General features: G+C 40.6%; 1 protein-coding gene across 2 annotated transcripts in view; it reads right to left on the bottom strand.

Annotated features, from left to right (window-relative positions):
* The window catches only part of BBS9 (Bardet-Biedl syndrome 9), a 358,339-nt gene that overhangs the window by 62,449 nt on the left and 268,203 nt on the right, over positions 1 to 27,687 (bottom strand). For both annotated transcript variants that reach the window (XM_019757306.2, XM_019757307.2), the window contains one exon: positions 11,135 to 11,317. In XM_019757306.2, coding sequence (XP_019612865.2) covers positions 11,135 to 11,317 — 183 coding nt within the window. The remainder of the gene's footprint in view (positions 1 to 11,134; positions 11,318 to 27,687) is intronic.

Genomic DNA, 27,687 nt, shown 5'->3' with positions numbered 1-27,687 from the left:
CACACATATTAAAAGTGGGGGCTGTGATGGGACCCAGGACTCCATGGTTCTAAACCCCACGCTCTTAACCACTACACCGCAGAGAACTTCTTTCCACTTCATATATGCGTCTTCCCATCAGTGTCATCAGATCATCTTAGGCCCCTCTTACTGAACCGGGCGTTAGAGAATATCATGTGAGGTCTTCCCCCAGAAAATTTATGGTCACAATTGACATAATTCACAAAACCAAAATTTAAATGAGCTTCTTTGTCCAAGTGAATAATCTGCATATAATTAAATGAGATTTTACTACATAATCAAAAAGCACTATGATCTGTGCCAGTTTAGATAGGTCAAACTGTAGAAAGAGTTCACCAAAGCTTCCAGCACCTGCATGGACTACTGAAACTGATATCTACGAATGGCTCTGGGACACCATGTCCCCCGAAAACATAACTCTGATGAATCTGAGTTACAGATGCTCATTTCAGGGACTCATGATTGAGAACCTACAGAAACCACACCTGGTACGGAACCATAATACACATGGGGATCACCGCCTCCCCAAGTACCCGCATATCAGACGAAGTCTGGGGAAAACTTCCCTAAAGTTAGGACAAGAAAAGAACCATGTGAATAAACTAAAGACATCCACTGACAAGGCTGTGTTCTTAATAATCTCAAAGCACAAGGAGTAACCAAACTCAGGGGGAAAAATGCCTAAAAATACATGAAACCAGTCATTTAAGTGAAATTAGTAAAGCAAAGAGTCATAACAGAAGAATGACAGCAATTCCGTATTTCCTTGCAAAGCAAAAGCTCAGTGTTTTCCAGGATGTAAGACAAGAAGGTACAGACAGAAGAAACGCATGATGTTTTGTTGCTGAGGTCCATGCACAGAGGTTACTATCCTTGGCCAAGCAATACAGCTGAAGTAGGAAAAACTGCCAAATTCCTGGAATATGTGATTGATTAATTAATGCATCACGCAGGGCTATTGTTAAAGCAGTAAACATCAATTTGCCTAAAATTTTCTGCTAACTCTGAACAGAAGCTGCTTAACTTCCAGCAACATATGATTCAACTGAAGGGAAAAAAACAAAACAAAAACAAAGCTTTGAGCTTAGTCAAGAAGGAAAATTTTGAGAATGGATATCAGAGGCTCAGGAAAAAAGATCACAAAGGCAAAAGTAACCAGCTTTTTAAAAAAAATTTTTTTAAATTAAAGTTTATTGAGGTGACAATTGTTAGTAAAGTTACATAGATTTCAGGTGTACAATTCTGTATTACATCATCTATATTTCACATTGTGTGTTCACCACCCAGAGTCAGTTCTCTTTCCATCACCATATATTAGACCCCATTTACCCTCTTCTAGAGCCCCCCTCCCCCCTTATCCTCTGGTAACCCCTAAACTATTGTTTATGTCTATGAGTTTTTGTTCCTTCATTTGTTTGTCTTGTTCTTTTGTTGTTTTCGGTTTATATACCACATATCAGTGAAATCATATGGTTCTCTACTTTTTCTGACTTATTTCGCTTAGCACTATAATTTCAAGATTCATCCATGTTGTCACAAATAGTCCTATATCATCTTTTCTTACCGCCGAATAGTATTCCATTGTGTATATATACCACAACTTCTTTATCTATTCATCTATTGAAGGATATTTTGGTTGTTTCCGTGTCTTGGCCACCGTAAATAAAGCTGCAATGAACATTGGAGCACACATGTCTTTATGGATAAATGTTTTCAGATTTTTTGGGTAGATACCCAGGAGAGGGATTGCTGGGTAACAGGCTCTTAAATGCTGCATCAAGAGAGCTCCTCCCGGCACACAGGATGACACTACGTGGAAAACCATAGGTAGCGCTGACCTGTGGTTGACAGGTAAGAGAACTGAACATTGAATATGAAGAATTTTCAGGAATACCTTATCCAATGTATGTGGCCTATTTGTTTCTGCTTACTCAGGTACAAGAGTAATATACAAAAATTATGTCTAAATAAGTCAAAAAGAGCTCTTTCAATAACTATTAAAACCTTTAAGTAATTAAAAAATATTATGTCATTGTTTAATGGGCAGTTTTTTTCCTAAGTGGTCCTTAAAATAATGCTGTGACTTACAACAGACGGCATCTTATTGTTGAAATACAGTAATACAGGAACAGCTACCGATCCTTGGATGGCTCCAATGCCCAGCAGCACATCAGCACTTTATGTATAATTAGTCCTCACAAGAACCTTAAGAGGGATGTGAAGGGTATTATCCTGAGGACACCTGCACACCTGTGACAGGTAGTGCCCAAAGGAGGTCACACGTGTAATGCGGTTTTTTAAAATATGGTTTAGCACCTCTGTAGTAGCAGTTGTAGCAGTAGTTTGATCTTCCAGATGACGCAGAAACCCTGAATGTGAAAATGATGGTGAAGACGCCGCGCCCCAAGGATGTTCTGTAGGTGGTCTAGTGCATCGAGACCAAGCAAGCCACGTAAGTCTCAGTTGCTCTGCATAAGAAATATAACTTGGATATGTCTTATTGAAGAAGAAAAACCTTATTATACACATTTTTCATTCAAGGTTTATTGTGTTTCAGTAAATTGTTTATCATAGGCCACAGCTACATAATGAAGGCCAAATATGCAGTAAAAAAATACAGGAGAGCAAAGATTATACCCAAAAGGTACAAAGAAATTCCATGTGTAACTGCTCCTCAGACACTGAGCAGCACTTCTCCCGCCCTGAAAAGCAGTGATTCTCTGTTCCTGAGCGCCTGGAAGATGCCTCACGCTACACAAACTGTTTCCGTCAGACTCCAGGCATGCCTTCGTGACAAAGGCATTGGAGAGCCAAGTTCACACACTGTCTTACTCTCATCTTCTTCCTCTGTACCATTTGTTCACTGGGTCAGGAGGAATATAAAGGGAAAGCAAGTTGCAATCCAACCTGAATGTCCATTCTCATGTCTCTTCAAAGCAGAGCCAGTCCTTGATCTCTGGTCTAGCTCCCCATTTTACAGGGAAGAGGACACCAATACTGTGAGGGTTCCAAAATCTGCCTCAGGATGCACAGCTAGTTAGCATTTGCTCAAAAAACAAAAAACAAAGAAAGGGATTTGAACACCAGCCTGACATAATATTCTATTCAACTGATACACCACAGTTTGTATTTTCCAACTATTAGCATTTAGGGTGCTCTCAGTATTTCATAATTATAAATATAAACATTCTGGAACCAAATGGATTTTAGTTTACTATTATACTTTCAGTGCATTAACTTAGATTACCAGGGCCAAGTGTTGGATTAGTTTTATGACCCACATTTTCCTAGAGGACTGGCTGGAAAGATTGTATCAGAAATAGGTGGGTATGTCTATTTTACCACACGTCTGTCAGCACTATTTATTACCAAACTTGGCTAAATCAATATAGGTGAAGTGTACCTAACAGTTGTTTTCACGTGCATATAATCATCACAGGTAAGATTGAAAATTTTTGTGTTTACTGATTTGAATTATAGGGTATGTAAATGAATATATGTATAAAAATGTGTGGTGGTCTAGACATCAATCTGTATCTTTTACCATCTGTACAGGAGAGATAAGATTTTGTCCTTATAGAACCCCAAAATATTTGAGGTTGCTTGCAAAAAAAATAAAAAGGGCAGTGCAAAATGAAAGTAGAATGCTTCCTTTTTAAAACATGATTTTTTTAAAAAAAGCTATACAGTTGTTGGAGGAGAATCTGTAATTGTATGAAACATTATGAAAATAAATGGGGGTATCAAACAATCCCCAGAAAGTTCTATCCAACTATACGCTTAATTTAAACTTTAATTCTGTGGGGAGATAGAAGAATCTGTCCTTATATTTATTAGAATACAAGACAAGCATATAGACAATTTTTGAGTATGTAATGAGAGCTAAATTATGTCATACCCGCAAGTGAAATTCACAAGAGAATGAAAGCCAGAATAAATAGGGAGGAAATGAAAACTGATCTGCCTCTTAAAGAGGGTGGATAGAGGGGTAAACAGAGGACACTATTTTAGGTGAAGAAACAAGCACTATTCGCCCCAGCGTGATGGAAAGAAGCTGTGTACCCATGGAAAGTCAGCTTTCCCAGAACGACGCGGGAAGCTAGAGAGTCTCAGAAAACGAGTTTTAGAAAGAAGATACAGAGGAGCCAAGTGACTGAAAGTCCTGAATGCCTGGCACTAGAATCCAAACTGAATCAGGGACAAAGAGAACCATGGAAAGTGTGTCAGCAGATGTGTGATGGGACAGCAGTAGGCTGGGCCTAGAAAGAAGAGACATGGGCAGTGAGGCAACTCAAGTGCCACCACAGGAGGCCAGGTGGCATAACAAGGACACAAGCCAAGGGGCTTTCTCAGAAACATTTCAAGTGAACAAAAGCAGGCCCGCGGGCCTGACTAAACCTGGAGCTGCAGCACACTGGTTTTCGAGAAACGAGTGACGAGGATCCATGTGTACATTTCTAAAAGAATGCAATGTCCCAGAAAGGTCAACCTCTGCTCTTTGCAATCAGCAGACTCAAACTAGGCTGGGTAAAGGTAGTTTAAGAAAACTGAACTGATAGGAATACACTTCCAGCCAAAAATCAAATTGGTAAGCATTGTGAAGACGATGACGCTTGTTTTCCTCACTGTGGTTGTATGAATTTTACTGATTTAGTGATTTATTATTTCAATCACATCTTACTTCACAAAGGATTTGAGCTGGCATAATCCTGTGAGAGGGAAGCTTCCGATAATTAATTCTTTGTTCACTTAGGTAGTCTCTTTATTCTCCATTAAAACATTGTTTCATATTTGATAAACATAGGCAACCTTTAAAATAACTACACATCACTACTTCTATATTGTATTCTGCTTGGCTCCAATTATCTCAACTATTTCAATTTTAAAGGTTCGGAGACATGTTCTATCAGCTCTGGGGAAGCAGAAGGGAGTTGCATCGAACCAGGAGTACGTGGCCATCGTGAGCATAAAACTAATTCTTTCATGTTTATCTTGCTGGCTAAGATCATGGGAATTACCCAAATATTTACTTTCTGCTCTATGTTCCCATAGACAGTTCTAATTGTGATGATACTTTGACACTCAAAAGGCAGGCTTCACACTGACAGCAGACTTCCTCCTTTTGTTTGCCTTTTAAGAAGAGGTCATTAGTAACACTAATGATTAGCCAGCTCAGTCATCACTCAGCCCAGACGGGAGGTACAGTGGCGCTTACATCAAGCCTGGCCTGTGACGTAGAAGTCTTTAAGCCTCGTGAGGGAGCCTTGATAAGCCTCTCCACACAATAGAATTTCCTATTATAAACATCTGTTTTCTCGCATGACCCATGTTGAACCTGTTAAAAATAAGTTTGTCTTTCCATATCAGTTTGTAAAAGGAATAATCAATCAAAAAGTAAGGCTGAAGGTTCAAATACCCATTTGAACTTTCCCAGGGGATTTTAAAGTTCAATACTAGAGAAGGTACTGATGAAACCCTTAAGAACGCAATAAAGCTTTTCTCTTCAAGTAGGAAACACTATCTACTACATTGAGTGCACTTTGAAAGAAGAGAAAAAGTCAGGCAAAATGCTAATGCAACATGCCAATATTCCTTCCAACCCTAGGACTGTCTGTAATCAGGTCCCCAAGCCAGGTTCCTTTCATTAGCGAGTCCCCTGGAGTCAGGTGGAACACAAACGAGCATTTAGAGCAGAAGTCTGAGATAGCCCATTTGGGAATGCCAGTACACGACTTTGCTCTCTTGCCATCTGCTAGGCTTCATGTTAAAGAATCTTAGCCATCTAAGCTGTTTCCTAGGAAAATGAGAAGCAGATCTGCGCAGCGATCGGGAAGGGCAAAGAGGAGTCAGCCATATCCCAGCTCCGAGTGACAGTGCCTCCCTGCCATGCTGGATTCAAAGGGTTCCGAGCCCCGTGCAGGCTCAACAGGAAGCATTCCTGACAATTACAGTGTCTACCAAGCCACGTGACAGGGGAGCAGCGGCCCTCGTACCAGTGCCTTGCCTCCCCTGGACGCAGATGTGCACGCGTCCCTAGAGAAGTTTCTTATTCCTGGGAGAATGTCTGGCTACGGCACATGCAAGCAGGCTGACCCCAGAATGCCACGAGTAAGGGCTGCTAATGCAAACACCATGGCATAACTTCAGGCCAGGGTCCTGTCCTACTTTCATTAATTTGTTGAAATGTGCTAAAGTTGTTAGCCCGACTCACAAAACCCTTTCTCTCTCAGTGACTGACAGCTCTGTCCAATAGGATTTTCTGCAGCGACAGAAGTGTTCTGTGTAGTCACCGTCTAATGTGACAGCCACTCGCCATGTGTGGCTACTGAACAACTCAAGATATGACCAGGGAGACTGGGGGACTGAAAATTTAATTTTATTTCACTTTAATTTACTTAAACTTCAATTTAAATAGCCACATGTGACAAGTGGCTATCATATTAGACAGCCGCTATGTTCATGGCTGACTATGACGAGAATACGTTTGCTCGCAATGTTGAAGTAAAGCCACAAAGGATGGGCTCTAACTCGGTTTTGTGTAGTGCGTGTCTAGAACACTGCCTGAAACATGGTAGGTACTCAATAAATATTCATTGAATGAATAAATGACTGGATAAAAGATTTGTCCTGTCAGGTAAATCCTGAGGTGTGCATAGTTTTACAAAAGCTTTCGGCTTCTGTACAGCATAATAGGAGGGGTGTGTGTGTCATGTCACAATTAAATACTCTCAGGCTGAAACCAGTAACACAACCCTATTGATCTAGGAGAGACAGTATTTTCCATAGAACTTCTGTAGATACAGGATCAGTAGAAAAAGGTTTAAATTCTGTGCTGAGAATTCAAATACTCTGAAATATCCTCAGTCTCTAACCTGAAGAGTAAGAAAACAACTCACTTCAGAATTGCCCTATCAGGTACTCTGATAGAACATTATTTTAGGTGAAATTTCTCCATCATCACAAGAAGACAGTAGAGAGAATAAGATATTATCAGATCTGCTGATGGAACTGAGGTTAAGAGTTCTTTTGGGAGATGCAAATAGAATACTGCTTCTCTCAAAGTGAAAGAGAGTAGCCCTACAACAACACATTTTGGCATATATAACTTCAAAAAATCACATCGAATAGTCTGCATTACCAGCATTTATTTGCCCCCAAAACAGTATTGAGAAATGGCAAAAATGGAGAAGCATTACCAAAGAGATAGATCAAAGAAAACAGTGATGTATTCTGTTTCAAATGGGAAGGTAATTTTAAAAAAAAGGCTGATAATATAGTACAAAGAATATTACTTTTCATTAGCAATAATAAACTCTAAATATTTTTGCTTTGTGAACCTAACGTCATTCAGAAGACAATTTTTCAGAATTGACTATGGCATTTAGCCTGCTGTGTGACACATGCCATCTTAATAACAATACGACAAGCCATGATGCAGTGCTGTTTAAAACGTAAATAAAATATCTTCTGAGCACTCTTTTTCTACCTCTCAATACTTCTGGGGACATCTGACCTTGAACTGAGAGTGTCTGCTGAAAATGTTGTCCACATGTCGAACGTTCTCCCCTCACACATGCACTCTGCCATCCACCCTCAACCGAACCACCTAAATTACATTCAGATTTTTGTGGTATCGTAATAACTTCAATATGGGATATATTTTCAACATTCTGGTCAGAGACTCCTTTCTTCCCCGCCTCACCCTCCTTCCAAGTTATTTCAGGCTTGCATATTTCATTTTCACATCTCAGTGGGATACCCATCACATAACATTTATTTGTGAGGTCTAAAGGCATAATGTGGGGGATTGTGAACTAGCATGTCAAAACCACATACCGCATGCGTATGTCTTAAAGAATGAAAAAGGATTCCTTTTTTCTCAAGATATATAAGCTGTCTCAACAGTCTAAGTCCAAAGTGAATACCACAACCTAATTAAAGATGAAGAGCATAACAAGCAGTATTAAAATGTCTTTTTTGATTCATTCTCCTCCAAGTTATGTTTTTATCAAATGTCCTGTCTCATTAATGACTTCAATAGATATAATGAGTATACACACCTTCTAATCTCACCGAATTCAGAAGAGAGTTGAAAGAATTTTCCCCTCCGTGTTTCGGGAGGGGAGGTAAGGCAGCAGAGAACCGAGGCAGGGGAGAGAGAGGCTTTAAGAAGATGCTAAGTCCATTCACCTGCCGACAGGGGTGAGCGTACTTACATTCTCCCAACAGAACAAGGCTGTTTATAAAGATCTCTAGAGTTGGAAATCCCACAGTCTCTCTTGGGACGCAGTTCCTACATTTGACAACGTTTATTTCTAGAAAATTCTTCCTTTGCGTCCACCCATGCTCAGGGCCAGTTTCAGAAGCATGTGAGCTGTGCAGACACACAGGGCCCCCCCGCTCAGAAGGGCCCCACACTTGGTTGAATGCTCTTCTGTGGCCCTCCTGAAATTCTGAATCGTTTTATCTTTGATCTTGTGTTTTGTAAGTCTGATGAGACAATGACGTGTGTGTGAGAAGGGAAGCCAGGCACAAAATGCACCACCCTCCTCTATACCCAATTCACACATAGCCCCGGAAGCTCAGCGTTCCCATGGTCCCAGACTCAGAGCAAGTGAAAAGAAGGTGTGTTACATCTGGCCCTGACGGTCCTAAAAGGCTTTTCCTTTGAACCAGAACTTGTTTAGAATGAATAAAGAAGGCCAGAGATTCAAAGAAACAGGAATGACTAAGGAAGCCCACTGCACTCCTGTTACTGCACCACTACCCTGAAAATGACGACACAGAAGGAAAGGGACATAGAGCGACACACAGCATATCTGCTTTCAGTCCTTCCTTACTCATCCGCAAGCAGAAAGGCAGGAAGTGTTGGTAGATGTGCGCGTAGCAAGAAGTGAAATAAAGACAGTTAAGTTTTGTGCAGATTCCATAGTTCTGCAAGAACAGAAATATATATGCATGTGTGTATGAGCCACGAAATACACACTGTGTAACTGAGATGATTCCACAGATGAGTTTAATGCTCTCCTGCTTGTAGTAAGGCTGGCATGGCACATGATAAGGATTACTGGTAAATTCACACTAACAATTTAAATTTGTAATTTTTCTTTATTTAGAGCAACATAAACTAGCAAATGAAAACACCATGATGAGAGAGACACTACGGAAAGTAACAAGCTTTGCTTTTAGTACCTGTTTCAACAGCACTGAAGCTCTTCTTTGCACCTTTTTGAACAAGGGATCCGCATTCCCTTCTTGCACTGGGCCCTGTCCGGCTTCCTCACGCTGCAGATTGCCTGCCCTGTGTCTGTTCTGCCCAGTGCCCCCTTGCTAGCTCTCACCCTTTCTCCATTCATTCACCCAACACATATTGACTGCACTACAGTCAGGCATTGTGCCAGGCACTGAAAATATAAAAGTGAGTAAGATGTAATTCCTGCCCTCAAGTGTAGTCAAGGAGACAAATAGCCACGAAAAAGTAGTAATACCTCTCTTATGTGGTGTTAGTGGAATTATAAATAATATGTGTAAACTGTACAAATCACTATTAATAATGGTTAACACTCTATTCAATTATCTCATTAAATCTTAACAACTTTTTGGGGATGTCCTATTATTGTTGCCATGTTATAGCCACAGAAGCAGAGATTTAGATCAGCTAAGAAACCTGACCAGCCAGACTTTGTCATTCCCTGAGTGGTGGAAACTGGAACTGCGACTACCCAGGTCTTTTGGGCTATGAACTCTGAGCTGGTAAGTGATAATTATTCTGAGGAATATAATCCTAACCATTGTAGTCTTTCTTTTCTATTATTGCAGTGTCTACATTTCTACCTTCTCACAGGTCAATTTTACCTGTAATCTTATTTTCTCAATCTAAAGAAAAGTACACTCTAATATTTTCTTCCAATTCATTTATTACTATTTTGTTTTGGATAGAAAATATAGCTTGACTTTTTTTTTTTAATCTGACAGTCCTTTGACCCAACCTTAGAAAATTAGATTCAACTGACAAAGCTTGTAATTTTCAAAATCATATTCATAGCTGTGCTAAAATACAGTGTCCTGGTTAAAAACGTGTACTTTGGGAGCAAACAGACCTGGATCCAAATCCGGGCTCTACCGCACTAGTTTCAGAAAGGGACTTACTCTCAAAGCCTAAATCTTCCCATCTGTAAAAGCGGGGTGAAAAGAGCACCTTAGCTACCATATAGGGCCATGCGTAAATTTAAATAAAACAATCCTTGCGAACCACTTAAAATAACACCTTGTAGTTAGTAAGCACTCAAAAATGTTCATTTTTAGTACTATTATTTTTAGTACCATGCTCTCATATCTATGTTTAAAAATAATCTGAAATGACTTTTTTCTTGAAATAGTTTCGTCCGACTCAAAAACTAAGTTCACGGGTCTCTAATTCCAAGAAGTATATTATTTCTTTGTAATAAAAGCAGGCAGAAAGTTACCCCAAATGGCAGCTGGTGGTCACAGATACCTCTACAATTCAAGGGATATGAGATATTTTTATTTAAACAATTCTTCACCAAAAACTCCACATACGAACCCGTATATCCCCCCTTTCATTCTAAAATGCCTACTCACAGGGCCAAGGGTAAAAGAGTTTATAAACTACACATAAAGAACTGTATAAACGTAACGAAATATTCCTGTAATTTACCACAGTTATCTCAGTTCTCTCTCACCCTTGAAGTGACAGTTAAATTTAAGAACATTGAGCAAATTAAAATGGCCGAACTGTGTTCTCTGGCGGAAAAGGAAAGGATTAGCTAATCTGAAAGTTTACTGCCATCACTCAGGCTGTCAAAAAAAACTGTTTCCATGGCTTCTAAGTGACTGAAGAGCGCATAAAAAATAGACTGGATACTACATAAAAATGGATGGTATATCTATTTTTTAAATAGCTCTAGGAAAAAAGAAAAAAAAAGGCCATATTTGACATTTTTATTATGGGTTAAAGAAAAGGAAAATAGGATTTGAGATTAAAAAAACACAAGCCTTCATTGATACCTTAAAAAACAAGTGATAGCCACTGGATTACCACAATCTTTTCAACAACAATGGCTGCCACCACTGCAAACTTGGGGGTCCTTACCAGTTCTTGAGTGTCCTGCTGTAGTGGCAGAAATGCCGCCTCCAGAATAGCAACCTGGTCCGCACTCAGCTTCTGCCACAGTCCCATCAGCAGAATCACCAAATGGGTGGCACTTTGCAGCCTGGTAAATGACTGGAACAGACTGTCTTGGTTTTCCTCTACCGCATCTGCTAGAGCGATCACCTGCAGAAATTACCAACTCTGGTTAGGGCTAACTTCACAATTCTTGGGCGCTCAGCAAATTACATTTGGCACTCTCTTGTTTTTCTTTAACACACCGTGATGAGCTTTGTCTCCCAAAACACAAGCTATGTTGAGTAATAAAAGACTGTCATTCATCTGTTCACTTCCTTCTTCGAAAAAAAAAAAAAAAAAATGCCCAAATAATTCCAAATCCATATGACCAGGAGAAGACAAAAATATCTACAAAGTCAGATTAATCGGGACATTGTTCAGTGTCTGCCTCACCATTGATTGGCCCTCTACAATATATGCTAATATAAGTAACCTCTAATACAGTTATTAAGTCTTTAGTACTAGTCACAGAGATGGGTCAATTTTAAAAGTTCTTATCAAAAGAACTGCATGTGCCTTGTAATTTAAAACAATCACTTCATTACGCCCTTTTCAGAAAATAACTATCTTCCTCTGATGATTCTTCTTCATCTGTTTCATGGTGTTGGGATAGTCAGTATTTCTTTATTACATCCAAAAGGTAGATAATGTTCAAACGTTTAACCAGTCAAGTAATGTGTCATTTTTAACACAAATGTCAGGCAGCAGCCTACAGGGACCCGAAAGAAAAAAAAAGGTTCAGGGTGTGTTAGCTTTACAGTGCCAAATCTACTTAGGATAAAATTGGCAGGAGTATGGAGGATTGGCTTTTTTTTTTTTTTTTCACCCTCTTGAATAACCCTGTGGAAAAAAGAACTAAACCAACAATTGCATGGAACATCCAAGACTGTCCATTGGTGCTTTATTTTATTTTAATGTCTTGGTGAATTCTGTGCTCGTTAAAAGTAATGAACTGACTGGCCCAGAGGCTCAAGGCATCTGACAGCCCCCAGGACAGGAACAGCAAAACCCAGGGCCGTGTGAGCTCCTTCCTGCAAGTCCCCACCAGCTTGAAGGACTAGAACGCGGATGAGTTTCAGAAGTCTAATGCACATAATCCATTTGGTGATATTTCTAAGGGCTATTGACACTGGCTCAAAGGGCTTGTTAAAAAAAAGAAATCATCATTCAAACAAGCAGACTCTACAGCTGTATGGTCTCCCAAATTCCACGTAGGGAGGAGAGGGGCTGTAGGGGGAGGGTTCTCAGGGTCTGGGAGACACTGGAAAAGAGATGTAGGTTAAGGGAAAGACAAACTGAAGATCCTTTCCTGACAATACCGGGCAGACCGGATACCTTGCCACTTGGTTGAGAGCTTGCAGGAGTTATAAGAGGCAATCACAACTCACATTCAGCTCTCCAGGAAGCCCTGTACGTTTGGGCCAAGGTCAGTAGTGCAATTGAGTGCAGTGCTTACTATGTGCCTAGCACTGTGATGCTTTCCATTTGTTTGCAAAAGAAATATGTGATATTTTAGAGCTTATGAGGATCTTACAATCTGTTGGCCAGAAAACATACATGAAAACCAATTAGTGGAAAGAAACATCACTGTAATAATGTCCTCATTGTACAGAATGGAAAGTTAAGTGTGAAAGAAGTGAGTGAATGGACAGATTATTATGGGCCAGAGTTAATATCCTTAGGGCCTCTTTTACTCAGGTGAGGGTTGGAACTCATCCCTTCCCTATTACTTCAAGAAGTCCCCTCGGAGAGACAGAGAGAAGCCACTTTCCTTAAGTCAAAACACCTGGAATCATCTGCTTCCCCCATCTTCACCATGGTTACAGCCAACTCCTGTTATAGTCCAAGTTTATATTTTTTTTCTTCCTGTGACTGTTACCAATTAAGCCTCATTGTGGGGGTCATCATATTATGGTACAGATGCTTATTGTCACCAAGTCTAAATCATGCAAAGATCAAGGTCATAAACACCTCCTGAGAGCCAGGTGTGTGCAAGAATTTGCAGGAAGCACCCTGGGGAATTCGATGGTGACAGATCTCATCTCCATCTTCAAAGAGTTTATAATGGAGAAAGGAAAACAGATCAAGGAGGCAAATGCTGCCAATGCAAGGAAGACCCTACAGACTCTAAAGGAAAATGCCATTAACATTATGATTATCATTCGTGATAATCCAGCCAATGAACTGAAAACAGACTACGCACCAAGCAGCCTGCTCTGTGCCCTACAGGTATCAGTGCCCTGAGTCATCACACCTGCACTGTGACTTAGCCGGCACGATCTCTATTTTACAAGGGACGCCTCTGAGGCCCAGCACATGTAAGGAATTTGCTCGGCACTCTACGCAGAGCGTGCAAACTGTGCCCGCGCTTCGCTGGGGTCCATGCCTGGTTTAATGCCCTGCTGTCTTTGCCTTGGCATTTTTAACACTTGGATTTCTGAACTTCTGTTTGGTAAGTGAAGTCCATGGTATAACAGAGCAGGTACATGAGCAGAGGAGATACGCTCACTGACTCCTAGGGTTAAATGCTCTTCTATTTACATTTAAAACTGGCATTGTGTAACAAAAAGATTAATGGTCAAATTTGTACTGACAACTTAAAATTTTAATTTCTCCTTACTTGGAATGGCATTAAATAGAAAATAAAAAATACCGTAAGAAGGTGTGGGAGACCCATGAAGAAAGAAAAGGCTGCATATTTTAGTAGCTGCTTTAACAGCACTTTCTTCCTGCCTTTTCACATGGGCCGTGCGTTTTGTTTTTGCACCGGGAACTGCACATTAAGTAACCAGCTTGACTATCACCTAACCTAGTAAAGGAGACAGCAGGATTCAGACATTGGAGTCTCACTGCTAAACCTCCATGAGACCTGAAGCCCCGAACAGAGACGGGCCTATGAACTACTGAGTGTGGAGGGCCTTTGAAAGGAAAAGGTGGAGGAAGAAACAGTCCAGTGCTGGAGCTGGCTCAGTGCACCCCTCCCAGCTCAGGAGACAAAACTGATTGTTCATTGTTCGGGAATTCTGTGAGCCAGCTGTTAAACACGGCTGTTAGGGAAAATTAACTTACATAAATGTAAAATTAAATAAATTACATTAAAACAAAGGTAATAAATGCTCAAAACTCATTACTTCCTAGCCATCTGACTCTTATCGAGTCCCTTGATGTTATTTCTGGCCATTGTCCCTGCATGTTGGAAGCACTGCAATGGTGGGCTCCTGCACCTCTCTTCCCAGCGCTGCATTCTAGGACCTCACACTCATAGTTCACCATTGGCCATGGTGGATGTTATCTACAACATGGAGGTCAACTAATGTTACAAAGTCCCGCTTCCTACCCACCCCCTCTTCGCCAGGGAATCAGTTAATATTTACCAGCACACCACTGAGAAGAGGAACCTGAAATTTATCCTCGTGAATAGATATTGGATAAGGGGGCTTTAAAAGGGAAGGAAACAACTTGAACAAAAGCGTTAAAGCAGAAAAGTAGAGGCTGTTTGTTCAGGGAAGGGCAAATATTCCAGTTTGGGAAGAGCATGTAAAGAGACCAAGAAAGGTAACCTGGGCAACTGTGATGGAAGGACCAGAACGTCAAGGGGAAGAACACTACTTCCTGCTACAGGTACTGGGGAGCCATGGAGGATTCTAAGCGTGGGCATTACCTGACGGAGGTGACGCTCTAAGCAACTACTGGGTCACAGTAAACATTTGGGGCAAATCCTGGGACTTCAGTGAGGCTTTTATGCACGCTGCCTACTATCAAGGGGAAATTCTTACTAAGTGTAACAGCATGTCGGTTCGTGGACCCACCCAACACGCTAAACACAGCTGTGGTGGAAGAATGACTTCTCAGTGAGACAGCAGCCCAAACCACAGGGCCTTTCCTGAGCATGGCCCAAAATGCATCAATCTGGGAGAAGCACCGTCTCTCTAAGTTTCAGTCTCGCTGGATAGATTTCTGTGCCATTGTGGAAAGCGTCTGCTATCCCCACATGGACACAGAAATTGGAAAGAAAAGGGGTAAACAATTCCTTATGTAAATTACCCCCAAGAAAAATCTTCCTAATCTACTGGCCAGCATGAAATACTAAACAGATCTCCATGTACTCAATTTAGTTTTACACGTCACAGCCAAGTTTACTTTGTTCTCCACCGGAGCCAGATGAATTTAGCAGAATTAACACAATAAAGAGGGCTGGAAAAACTAAACCCATCACGATTCAGACTTGACCCAGGCCGAGAAGATTTCACAGCTCACCTGGAACTGAGAAAGCGGGGCCAACCTGCTGTAGGACTCAAGCTTGAGGGACAGTGATATTTCAGTGCTCCTCACTGGCTATGCAAGACGTGCTGTTCCCTGGTGTTCAACAGAATACAGAAAGGGAGGGGCTTAGGGAATAATAAATGCTAATGATTTCAAGCACAGTGTGTTGATGGTCTTTGTTTTGCTTTTTCAAATTGAAGGTTTCCAAATAAAATGGAGACCCAAAGGACACCTCTGTCCAACTGCCGTATCAGCTGATGCCAAAGTAATGAGGCAGAGGCCCAGGGCGCTGCTTGCAGGAAAACGCTCAACTCATAAAGTGAGTGTGAAACTAATCCCAAATACTTCCAGCTGCCAAGATCGGCTCTAAAATGGGTTACAGGAAGGCAGCAGCGGCCACAGCAGAGTAGACATGAATCATGCAATGTGAACACGGACATGTCCAATTTCTTCACCTAAACCTACCATAGAATCCGCCTCCAAATCTCCTGTGTGGCACACAGATCCCCACGACATTGCTTCTGGCTCCCATTTACCAAGCCCCGACTGTGGGCCAGGCACTTATACCCAGATTGTCATTTGCTTCTCATGACAACCCTCTGAGACAGGAATTGTTCATCCCCTTGGCCCCAGCTTTCTGATGAGCAAACAGAAGCTTACAGCTCTAATGAGCTCACAACCCAGATGAACACACTGTCCGTGGCCATGAACTAGGGTGGAGAAGGGCCAGATTCCAATCCCGCCTTCTGATTCCTCATTGGGTGCCCTATCTTCTGCAATGATACATAAATGTATGGCGTTGGCCCTAGAATAATCCAGTAGGTTTTTCTTTTCATAATCAAAGATACTAAGGAAAAAACACTACTAATATATTACATCCATCACAGGCATAGGGGCTTAGTTAAGTTTTCCCATTCTTGGGGCTTTTAATACGAGGTCATCTCGAGTTGAAATTTCCAGGTTGGTTTCTGCCCAAAGTTACAACATAAAGGAAATTAGTTCATAATTTGTAAAGGATGGGAAGTTAACACAGTAAGTTTTCTCTTAACAAGGGGAATTTTATTATGCTCCAGATAGCTCAAAATCATGACGACTTGAGAAAACAGCTATTTTCTAGGCCTGCTCCTGTAGTGAAACTACTTTTTTTAAAAGGATGACTCATTTATTTTCTATAAATCTCAGGTTCCATGTTCAGGGGTCTGAGCATGTTGATGTGCTCTAATAATAATTTGTTAACATTTATTGAGGGCTTTCTAGGAGCCTGATACTGTGCTAACCACTTTACAGGGACTGTCTCACTGCATTCTCAAAACAATTTCAGGAGGTAGATACCATTATTGTTCCCAGTTAAAAAAAATACGGAAACGGAATTACGTAAAGGGTCAAGCAGTTAGTAAGCAGCAGAGCTGGGATTCATACCCAAGCAATCTGACACGAGGAACGTCACCGAGTAACGTTTGCCGTCATTCATTTTCTGCCTGAACATCATTGGCAATATGTGGAACAGATTCTATCAGAAGCTTCCCAATTGGACGTTTCAGCTTTACTGACCTTCCAATATCCCCATATGAGTTAAGGTAGGTCTATTTTAATAAAAGACCAGCATGGATGAACGAATTAAGAAAATGGAGTTCCTAGGACGCAGATAAGTTTATAAATCCCAAGGGAAGGAGGCAATAGATTGTGCTGGGATGAGCGATGGCCTGGGAGTCAAGGAGACAGGTCTGGCTTCTAGGTCTGGCTTCCCTACCAAGCAGCTTTATGTCAGTGTTCAATTTACTTCCCTTTTCTGGACTCTAGTTTCAACTCCTTTAAAATGTCGGGGTGGGAAATTGGATCTCTAACATCCAGCACAATAAGCGTCAGATTCAAAAACCTTTAAATTATTTTCAGATCACTTGCTGGTTTGAATGATCCACGCCACTTCTGCCCCTCGATTCGCACACATACTGGGCTTCTTATTTACTGGTTATTGACTTGAAGTTTTTATCCATAAAATAACAGTAAGAATATTTTTCTTTGACTAATTCATAGAATTATAAGAATTTAATGAGAAAGGGGGAAGGGTGGGCAATACCAAGTGTTGGCAAGAATGTGGAGAAATCGGAACTCTCACATATTGCTAGTGGGAATGTAATATGGTACAGTTTCTTTGGAGAAGTTTGGCAGTGCCTCAAAAAGTTAAACATTGAGTTACCATATAACCCAGCAATTTCTCTTCCAGGTTTGTGCCCAAAGAAATGGAAATATATGTCCACTCAAAAACTTGTTCACAAATGTTTATAGCAGCATTATTGATAATAGCCCAAAACTAGAAATAAATGTTCATCAGCTGATGAATGGATAAATTAAGCGTGGCACACCCACACTGAATAATGGAATATTATTCAGCCATAAAAACAAATGGAGTACTCACATGCTCCTACATGGATGAACCTTAAAAACACTATCCTAAGTTAAAGAAGCCAGTCTCAAAGGACTGCATATTGGATTATTCCAGGTATATATATATATATACAAAGTGTCCAGAACAGGCAAATCTATAAACACAGTAAGTACGTTGGCAGTTAGTCAGGACTGGGCGTGGGGGATGGATAGGCGGGAATGGAAACTGACTGCTAATGGGTGTGGGGTTTCTTCTAAGGGGGATAAAAATGTTCTGAATTAGAGTGTGGTGACTGTTGCACAACCCTGTGACTATGCTAAAAATCATTAAGTTACATACTCTAAATAGGTGAATTGTATCTATGTAAATTATATCTCAATAAAGCTGTTAAAAATAATAGCAGAAGTAAAAAATACTGTGGACGTATAATCCATGTAAGGGAGATAAATTAACACAAATAAAGGCACCTCTGTTTAAGCAACAATTTTGATATAGTAATGGCTATGCCATATTGCAAATAGGGCTTAATATTTTGGATGATGGAATAATCACATGACTTTGGAGTCAATCAGCTCTAAGCCTGAATACTGGTGATGCTACTTACTAGCTATACAACCTTTGGGTGGTTATTTTATTCAAGTATTTTGAGATCATACTCAAAAGCTTGGTAATATCCCTTCTATTCATTGCTATTTTATTTGGCTCCTGGTTATTAATTCTTAATACTCCCTATAATGGAGGGCTCATTTCAATTTAGTAACACCTGGTAAATTCTACTTTTTCTGCTGGATTCACAACGACATTGAAACAGGAGGCCCTTTCTCCCGGTATTTGAAGCACACTACCTCCTACGCTGCTACTGATTTCTCTGCAGTATTCCTGGGTCCTCTCTGTGTGGTCACTCAATGGGGCAGCGCTCGTTTCATGCCCAAGGTCAATTGCGTTTCAAAGTAAAATGCCATGAGTCCCTGTATCAAATCTATTACTGAAAGCTCTGTAAGTGACATGTATTGGATTCCCTTTTTTCCTCCTTTAGAAATTCTATTAAAACATGCATAACACAGACACACAACTTTGGCTGGTGTGACTTGTCCTCTAGAAATCCTCTGAGGCTTGTTCATGAGGGAGCCAAATGCTATTTAATTCTCTTTTGTGCCTTATTGAAAATGCTAGACAACTTGGTAATTTGAATAAAATCTTTATAAAGTACACTATGAGAAGGCAGAGGGAAGATAAAACTCATACTTAGCCCAGAAAATTCCAGTGTAAAAAGACCAATGGGGAAATCCCCAACATGCCCTCAATTTTCCGGAACTCGGTACGCAGTGGGTGGCTCATAAACGCTGGATGAATTGATGAACTTCAAAGTCATTGCACCTAAAAATCCCAACCAGGAACCATCCTAAATTGCCTCTTAAATCCTAGACACACTCCATCAGGCACCGTCAGGCTCCCAACCGGAATGGAATCCCAGGGATGTCACGTGGAAACAACAGGCCTGCCCCAATATAGCTGTCATCCAGTTTTTTAAAAAATCGCTCCACTTCACCTTTAGCCACAGATGCTGAACACCAGGCTACACACAGCTCTAGTGACTGCTGATGGAACGTACTCTTCGCATGGCTGCCCTCTGGTTCGAAAGACACAGTGTGGGTCTGGGGCAGATTGGGAAGCAGGCAGAAACAGGGCATCCTTCCTGCTCAGTAATGTTGCTGGGGAAGGCGTATGCTGCAGATGCCACATGACAAAGCCCTTGCCGTAGGAAACAGTTAACTAGGTCTACACTTTGACTGTGGCCAAAAAGATCCCCTTTTTCTCCAAAAGAATTGTTCCTGTCCCAACAACAAGGCAATAAAGTTCAACGTGAAAAGCGAAAGGACACGGAGATGATTTAAACACCAGACAAGCACACAGGGCGTGTTTCGTTATCTGTGTGCTGAACCTTTAGCTAGATAAAAGAGAACCCTGAGTTTTTACTTCAAAGGCATAGCAAGAATCTAATGCTTAACTGCTTTTGCTACTATGTTATTTTGTATAAATAGGATAGGGGACTGGATTACATTCTACTGCACCTCACATGGAGTAAAAACCTAAAATTCCCCTATAACCTGCATTTAGCTGAAATTCCTAAACCAAACCCAGGATTAGGATACATTTTTAACCATGCTACCATTTTGGGTAGCTAGTAAAACAGGGAAGGGCACCCATTCGGCAAAAAAACTTCAGTGGCACCAGTTAATTGTCCTCATAAAACGAGACCTGCCAATTGGCTGAATCACCCAATGCTTTGGGAGACCAAGGTAGGGTCGCTGTCACTCTTGGAAGCCGTGTCGTGATGGCCTTTCTGGTCTAGGATTATCATTTTCCTTGACACCAGTCTACACTTGCCAAAGACCTTGAGAATTTATATAAAACTGGATTTAGAAAAACAAATTATTCTTGAGAAATTTCTTTATACTATATACTGTAGAACGCTTTTTTCCCCTCCTTTTTTAATGTTCTGCCCAGAAGAATATAAAAGGTAGGCAGTGCTGGAATATGGACTTTGGCTGGGACTTGTAAAATCTATACCATTGATACATAAAAATGTTAAATGAGAAAGACAATAAATCATTTGCAAGTGACATCGAGACAAATTTTGCTATTTCTGCAAAGTTTATTCACCAAATAGACATGTAACTTAATCAGCTGAAAGGAAACTAACTCCACTGCTTGACTATTATAATGTTAAAAATACAACTGATCTCAAACCTGATTACTATTTTTACACCCCCCCAACCCCTGCTGACCAAATTTTTACCCCTTTCCATAAAATGATCTACCTATAGCCAAGTGAAACCCCAATTTAAAAAATAATAATTAATGGAATCAAGTTGTAAAAAGAAGAATGAATGTTCTCCGGGCCACGGTTAGTTGCTGAACAGATCGCTGTTAAAGCCGAAATCTATGGTTGGCAATGTCAGAGCTCGTTTTACAAACCCTGGAGAATGCCACAGTTATCACTGTCCAAAAACAACACCCAGAGGTCTGATCTGAATAGTTTCTAAGTTTAGAGTGTTTCAGGCCACATTCCTACATGTAGACATGTCAGTAATTATGTAGCCACCCACGCGGGCTTGAGTGCCATCTCTGTGAAGGGAAATGATGGCTAGATGGGCAGTTGGTGGGTGTTCTAAGAGCACTCCTTCAACTAGGGCAGCAAATGCTAAGATACATTATGACATGTGATCAGTGAGAGCATGCTGAGGGTCCACCCAAAGGGGCAATAAGAGAGGCTAGCGACCCCACAGGACTGACGATGCTATTATCGATCATTTCCTTGGCTCCAGAGTGGAAGAGGTAAACATGACATTTTCACAATAAAATCACACTGCTGGGTTTTTCTTTTCTATGAATGTTCTTTTCCAGAGTCCATTTCTCTTCAACACCTGTTGTTTTATTTATTTTTGCTTGTTTAGGTAAAATACATAGTTAAACCATTACTATCTGGTAGTTCTTTGGTAAGACAATTACAGGCCTATATGGCTCAGACCACTGGAAATAATACAGGAGGCAATGAGTGGTGCTGCCTGGTTTCATGTGGAGTGAAACTAGGGTAAACTGTAGGTATTTCTACAGTCATAGGCCGTTGGACATTGTCATTGGGAAGTGGCCTTGCTGAAGATTCGTCGTGCTTGATTTCTACCCCCTCCAGACCAGGAGTTTTATGATTTTCTGTACCCCTCCCACAGTCTCTGGCTCACAGCAGGCATTCAATGTGTGTTTGTTATGTGAAGTAAATTAAAAAACCCGATAATTCAGTAGCACAAGACTGTCCATGAAACTGGGGATTTACAGGAACGCACTTGGGCAATGGAAGTCCACCCCAGACGAACAAGACCACGGCCTACCTACCATGCTGGAAACATTTTTACTGGCCATGTTATTTATTGGGTCTACCACAGGTAGTAAATAACTAGGATCTAAACTCACACCTTCCACATGTATTACATTACATTGAATTACTAAATCCATTCAAGTCTGTACAGCTATGTTTATCTAGCAAGTGTTATAAGGTCTGTAATTTCACTTTAAAATACATCACATAGACAAGGTCATATGATATGAGCATGTGAGTCGGTTTAAGTTACCCTCTAGAGCAGAGTTTCTCAATCTCCTTGTTAATGCCATTTGCAGCCAGACATTGCTAGTTGTGTGAACTGCCAGTGGGCACTGTTGGAAGTTTAGCAGCACCCCTGGACTCTACGCCCTAGATGTCAATAGCACCCTCCCCACACTTGTGACAACCAAAAATGTCTCCAGACATTCCCAAATATCCCCATGGGGGGCAAGACCATGCTGGGTGCGAATCACTGTTCTAGAGTCTCAGTCTGTGCTCAAAATAGCTCTCCTTCTATTAGAAACAAGGCTCACAAGCCAGAAGGGCTCCCACAACACTTAGGCTATTTGGTGTCACCAGCAACACCGGAAGCTTTCTAATTACCATGACGAATGTCAGAAATGGGTTTTGATTGGTGAGATCAGAGGTTTGCTGATCAGCATTATGGGTGTTAGACATAGATTCATTGGCAAAATTAACGGTATTTATATTCATACTATAATTCACATGAAAGGGGTATAAAAATCCAGGAGGACACTGAAGGGATATGTCCAAGGCTTGAGCCTACATGATATCATGTCTTGCTTTTGAGACAGAAGATTCCCAGCTATCTGATGCCCACTGGGAGGGTAAACGGGTCCTGCCTTGGATGACTGCCAATCAGCCTCAAGCGAACCTTCCTAGAAAGGGGGTGTTCTAGTCCCGAAAATAGAGTTGAGCCTTTACCCGGCCTACTGTATAGGCTGCATGAGTTGTTCCATAATAATAAATGTTTATTTAAAAAATGCCTTCATGTGTGGCAAAATTTGGCATGAGACTTACTTTCATTATAACCAGGAGACAGGCTATGGGGAAATGGCTCATTCTTATCCATCTCAAGCTTTTTAATGGCTATCATTACTTACTGAGAAGAACTGTAGAGTTGTGCACGACCAAATTGGCAAAGGCAGTGTGCAATGTCAAGTCTGTGCTAAGTGGTGGCCATATATGTGATTGAAGAGCTGCCTACAAAGAATGAACAGCCTAGCAAGAAAAACAAATGCATTTAAAAAAACAACAACAACAACAGCTGTTGCTTACTGTGTGTCCACCACGTGCCAGGCACAGGCCTGAGAACTCAGCGTATGTTACTCCTAAATCTTTCAACAACCCCTCTAGGTCATTATTATTTTTGAGTGAAGAAAACAAGGTTCAGAGAAGTTAAGCAACTTATTCAAAATTACACAGCAGTGAGTGTCTAGATTCAAACCAGGTGTGTCTAAAACCTCTAAAGCCCAAGCATTTCCCAGCATTCCACACTGTACACACACACACACACACACACACACACACACACACACACACACACGCCAAATGATAAGTGCTATACAAATGACTGTTGGGTTGAGTTAATATGAAATAGTCTATAGACAAGCCCTCCCATCCCACCTGACTTCCTAGGGAAGAAGAGCCCACATATTCCTTTGCTTGTCCTTCGTTTAAACAAACCCACATTTGAATGTTTGAATGACTTTGGTTCAGGAAAGCACTCAAGAGTCCTGAATACCACTCCTTATTGTCTTCCACCCATGTCTGTTACTTGCCGGGTCCTGGGATCATCTGAGTTTGTAACCCCTGCAATAATCACAAACTCTTCAAACATAAAACAACTACTAGAACAGGCATGGAAAAAGCAGAAATCATCCACATGACGAATGATTCAGTCCGAATCTGGGCTCCGGTCCTGTCCCACCGCTCACTGTGGTTTGACCCTACGAGTGCTCCTAAAGCTCTCTAAGCTTCAGTTGTCTCCTCTGTAAAAGGGAGGTACTTGCTGTGAAAATCAAGTGGCATGAATGTGTCTGTCACCACAGCTAGCACACAGCGCTGAACAGAGCTTACTCAGCATTGTTACTATTAGTCACTGTCCCCTGGCTAAACAGCCAATCAACATATTTTTTTTTTTAATAAAATACAAAAATTATTATATACCTGAAGATAACAACCGCTCTCTCTTTTGCCTTTTTGTCTCTAGTTCCCACATTCCCAGTAATTTCAGCACCGCTTCCTCGGACTGATTTTGCACATAAGTCGTGTACATTATTTACCAAAGCATGTGGCACAATCCCCACTTATCATATTCTCCGCACCTGGCCCCTTACACCCAGCGCATTTACGATTACTTGTTAGATCCTTCCAAGCTCTGTGAGAAGAGGGATTGGCTTTTGTTTTACTTACTGTGTCCCAAGCACCTAGTACAGGGTCTAACACATAGCTGGGATCAACAAATACCTGTTCGATTGAGAGATAAAGCCCACTGGTATATGCAGGAAGGGTGGCATATTGGCTTAGTAATACTACAGACGCGTCTCTCAGAAGTAGGCTAGTACTTAGCATATATCAGTGGTGAAGGCCAACAAACAGCACATTTCCTTAATTCCTTAATGTGCTTTCCTTGTTAGGGGCCCTCCCCCACAGCCCCACTCCCTCCCACACACACATTTTCATGTTTTTCAAATTGGGATGTGTCTTATCATCTCTGTGTTCATTTAGCATGCTTGTTGTACTTTTTATCTTCAGGAGTGATTAAATCAATACATAATGTGCCCTAAAGTTAACATCTTAGAATTAATTTATTTTTGTTCAGTATTTCGTCTGGAATTACACCTCCCAACGCGAGGGTCTTCATCCATTTTCCAGAAAATAACTGTTCCAACAGTACTCGCTGACAATCCCTTCTGAGGCACTCTCTCTTATTTTCCCCACGTCCCCTAAACCTCCCCCACACTTCCTAGGACCTCCCTGAGCTCTTTTGTAGGATCTCTACAACAAAACTGTACAATGGAGACCTTGACCATCATGAAACTGAGGCCCTGAAAGGATGAAAAGACTGACTGTCCACAAACATGGCGCCAGATTCCAACCCAGGCATGTGTAGTCACAAGATTCCTTCACTGCACACACTGTTTCTGCAGAACGGGGCAGTCTAGAGCTAGAAAATTCACTTCTGAAAATTTTTACTTATTTTTTAAATTTAATTCCTTTTTTTATGATTTCAGTGAAAAAAACATGCATTCTAGGAAAGTAATAAAGTATATCTCTTCTGAATAGAGGTTGAGATTGACTTACCCTAATAAAAATAAAATGTACATTTATTCAAATTTTCCACAAATATCAATTGAGCACCCACTGGGTGTTAGGTGCTATACTAACCTTAATGGAGGGAAAAAAATGTGTCTCAGTGGGGATCTGAAATGGGAGGGAGGGGTAGAGTTAACCAACATTTGTGAAATAGTGACATTCTTCATAATTACAAAAATTATTTTTAATGACTATTTTCAAAGTGATCTTGAACTACAAAACTGGCTGAAAGATAGTAAATATCTATGTACAGCTCTAATATAGACTAGAATTAAATAAAAAAGAAAAAAATCCATGATGTGAGTTTTAGTCCTGGCATCAATATTCTAATTTAAGCTTTCTCTGTTAAAAGAAAACATACAAATAAAAAGGAAAAAAGAAAAATAAAGAAAAAATAAAACATTTTGCCTCGGCCAAAAAAAACAACCCACATTAAAAAAAGAAAAAGAAAAATCTACAAACAGAAGCAAGTGAATGTTATATTAAAATGAGATCTTTTCCTGAAATGTCCAAGTTTGGATTTGATTGGATGAGAGGTCCCTCTAAACCCAACACTTTTTTTTCTTCCTTCTAAGTAGCTGAAGTAGACTATATAAGGAAGATAGTATCTGATTGGAGAGGTAAGCGTTACAAGCTTGTTTTTAAAAATAACTCTCTTGCTAGTTAACTAAATCAAACAGGTGTCACAGTTTAAATCAGAATCCTCCAATAGAGTCTATTTACCAGAAACTTGAATCCGTTTTCAGAGAATAACAAAGGAAAAAGATTATCATCACACCAGAAACTGATTCACACAGCACTTTTTGTTTAAATTTTTGGTATTACTATCCAAAAACATGATAACAAGCTGAATTAGGATAAAATAGCAGATATCACACCAACCATCCAGAGAAGAAATTTTAAATCTGGGGATAGAATGCCATCTTGGCACTTTCAAGTGTGCGTGAGTGATGGGGGAAAGATTACAGTTTAGCTTGTGAACCCTCAGGAAACAGTTCTTTGTTTCAGCTCTCTCAACTTTTATCCTGCAGCCATCATTTTAATTATCCTAAGAACCCCTTAGAAAAGTAGGGTTTAGCAACCTTTAGGAAAATTATGATTTGATGATTAAAACACAACATTAAGCAAGATTATACACATTATTGGGGAACTGCTCGCCACAAACCGTCCAGGAGGTAAGAAATCAATTCTGGCAGGAATCTGAGAATGATACGCTGACCAGTCACATGTTGGTTTACTGATATTCAAGATAGTTAGATTGTTTCCCTGGTTTAGTAACAGTTACTGCCTGAACAGAGATAGGGGAAGAAAGAAGGTCTTAGTCATTAACACTATTTTGATAAGGTATAAAACATCCAAATTTTTCTTCCACCTACTGGAGAAAAACTCAGTCAATTTCAGCAACAAAGAGCATTAGATGCATTTAAAAGGGGGGGGTCGGGGAGTGCAAAGCTCTATCAATCTTCTACTAGTTGACTCTTCTACCAATTAAATTTAATTTCTTTCAAGAAGATACATCTTACCTAGGAGTATCCACCAACAAAGTTTTCCATAATGTCCTAGACCAAAGGTTTTTCAATAGTTTGTCATTATGGGAATTTCAAGTGGTCGTTTTGATTGAAGCCTATTCTGAATGTTATATGGTATCTCAGACACGTTCACCACTCAAATGTGTTATCAGTTAGTAGTAATGTTCTGCTAAAAATCAAGTAAACTCCATTCCTTAATATGAAAACTACTTATCTAGAGGTCTCATAAATTTTTTTCCTCTGGAGAGAAATAAACTTTAAAATTAATGCGACTTAGAAGAAAAGACGTTAGCAATCACAGAATCAGAACTGTAAGGCAAGACCGTAAGATACTTACCCCACCACACAAAAGTGATGTGTATACAGCTGTCTCCATTCCTTAGAGTATAGGTTCTTTGAGAACCTGGCCTATGTCCTTATGTCCTGCTCGTAACACTAAGTATTCAGTATGTCCATCTGAATTCAGTGGAGTTAAATCATCATGTCTAAGCCCCTTATTTTTTTTCTACATAAACTGCTGAGGCTCAGAGAGGTTCAGTGACTTGCCTAAAACCACATGGGAAGTTACTAACAGAACCAGGACACACCTATATCCTGCTTTAAGGATTTCACCCTCATTTTAGTCTCATTAAGTATTCACAACCACCTTGGGAATCAAGTGGGACAAGCACCGATCTCCCCATTTTACGAGAGAAAAAAAAAAGCAAAATTCCAAGGTCACATGGTGCAAAATTCCAAGGTCACATGGCAGGTTTAAAGGGTATTAAACTCATGACTCCAGGCCTGAGCGCTTGTTCCTATGGCACAGAGGACTGAAAGCATGCCACTCCTTACCTACAAGGCATGAGCTAGGAAGAGGAGGTGAATCCAGGCACAGAAGAAAGGGGGAACACAGATGCTGCACAGAAAGAAAACTGACAGCGGGGCACAGGTGTAGCCGTCTGGAGGAAGAAGGCCTTGGAGCTGGCAATGGTTGTCTCTCCATGAAATGGGATCATAGCCTGCCTTTGTTTTGATTTTCTATTTTCTTAGAAACTTAGTAATTTTCTTCACTGTCAGTTTTTTCATCTGCATTGTTCAT

Source organism: Rhinolophus sinicus, linkage group LG09 (assembly GCF_036562045.2).
Source record: "Rhinolophus sinicus isolate RSC01 linkage group LG09, ASM3656204v1, whole genome shotgun sequence".
Lineage (NCBI taxonomy): Eukaryota > Metazoa > Chordata > Mammalia > Chiroptera > Rhinolophidae > Rhinolophus > Rhinolophus sinicus.
The sequence above is the reverse complement of the archived record's forward strand: the minus strand, read 5'-3'. Positions and strand labels throughout refer to the sequence as shown.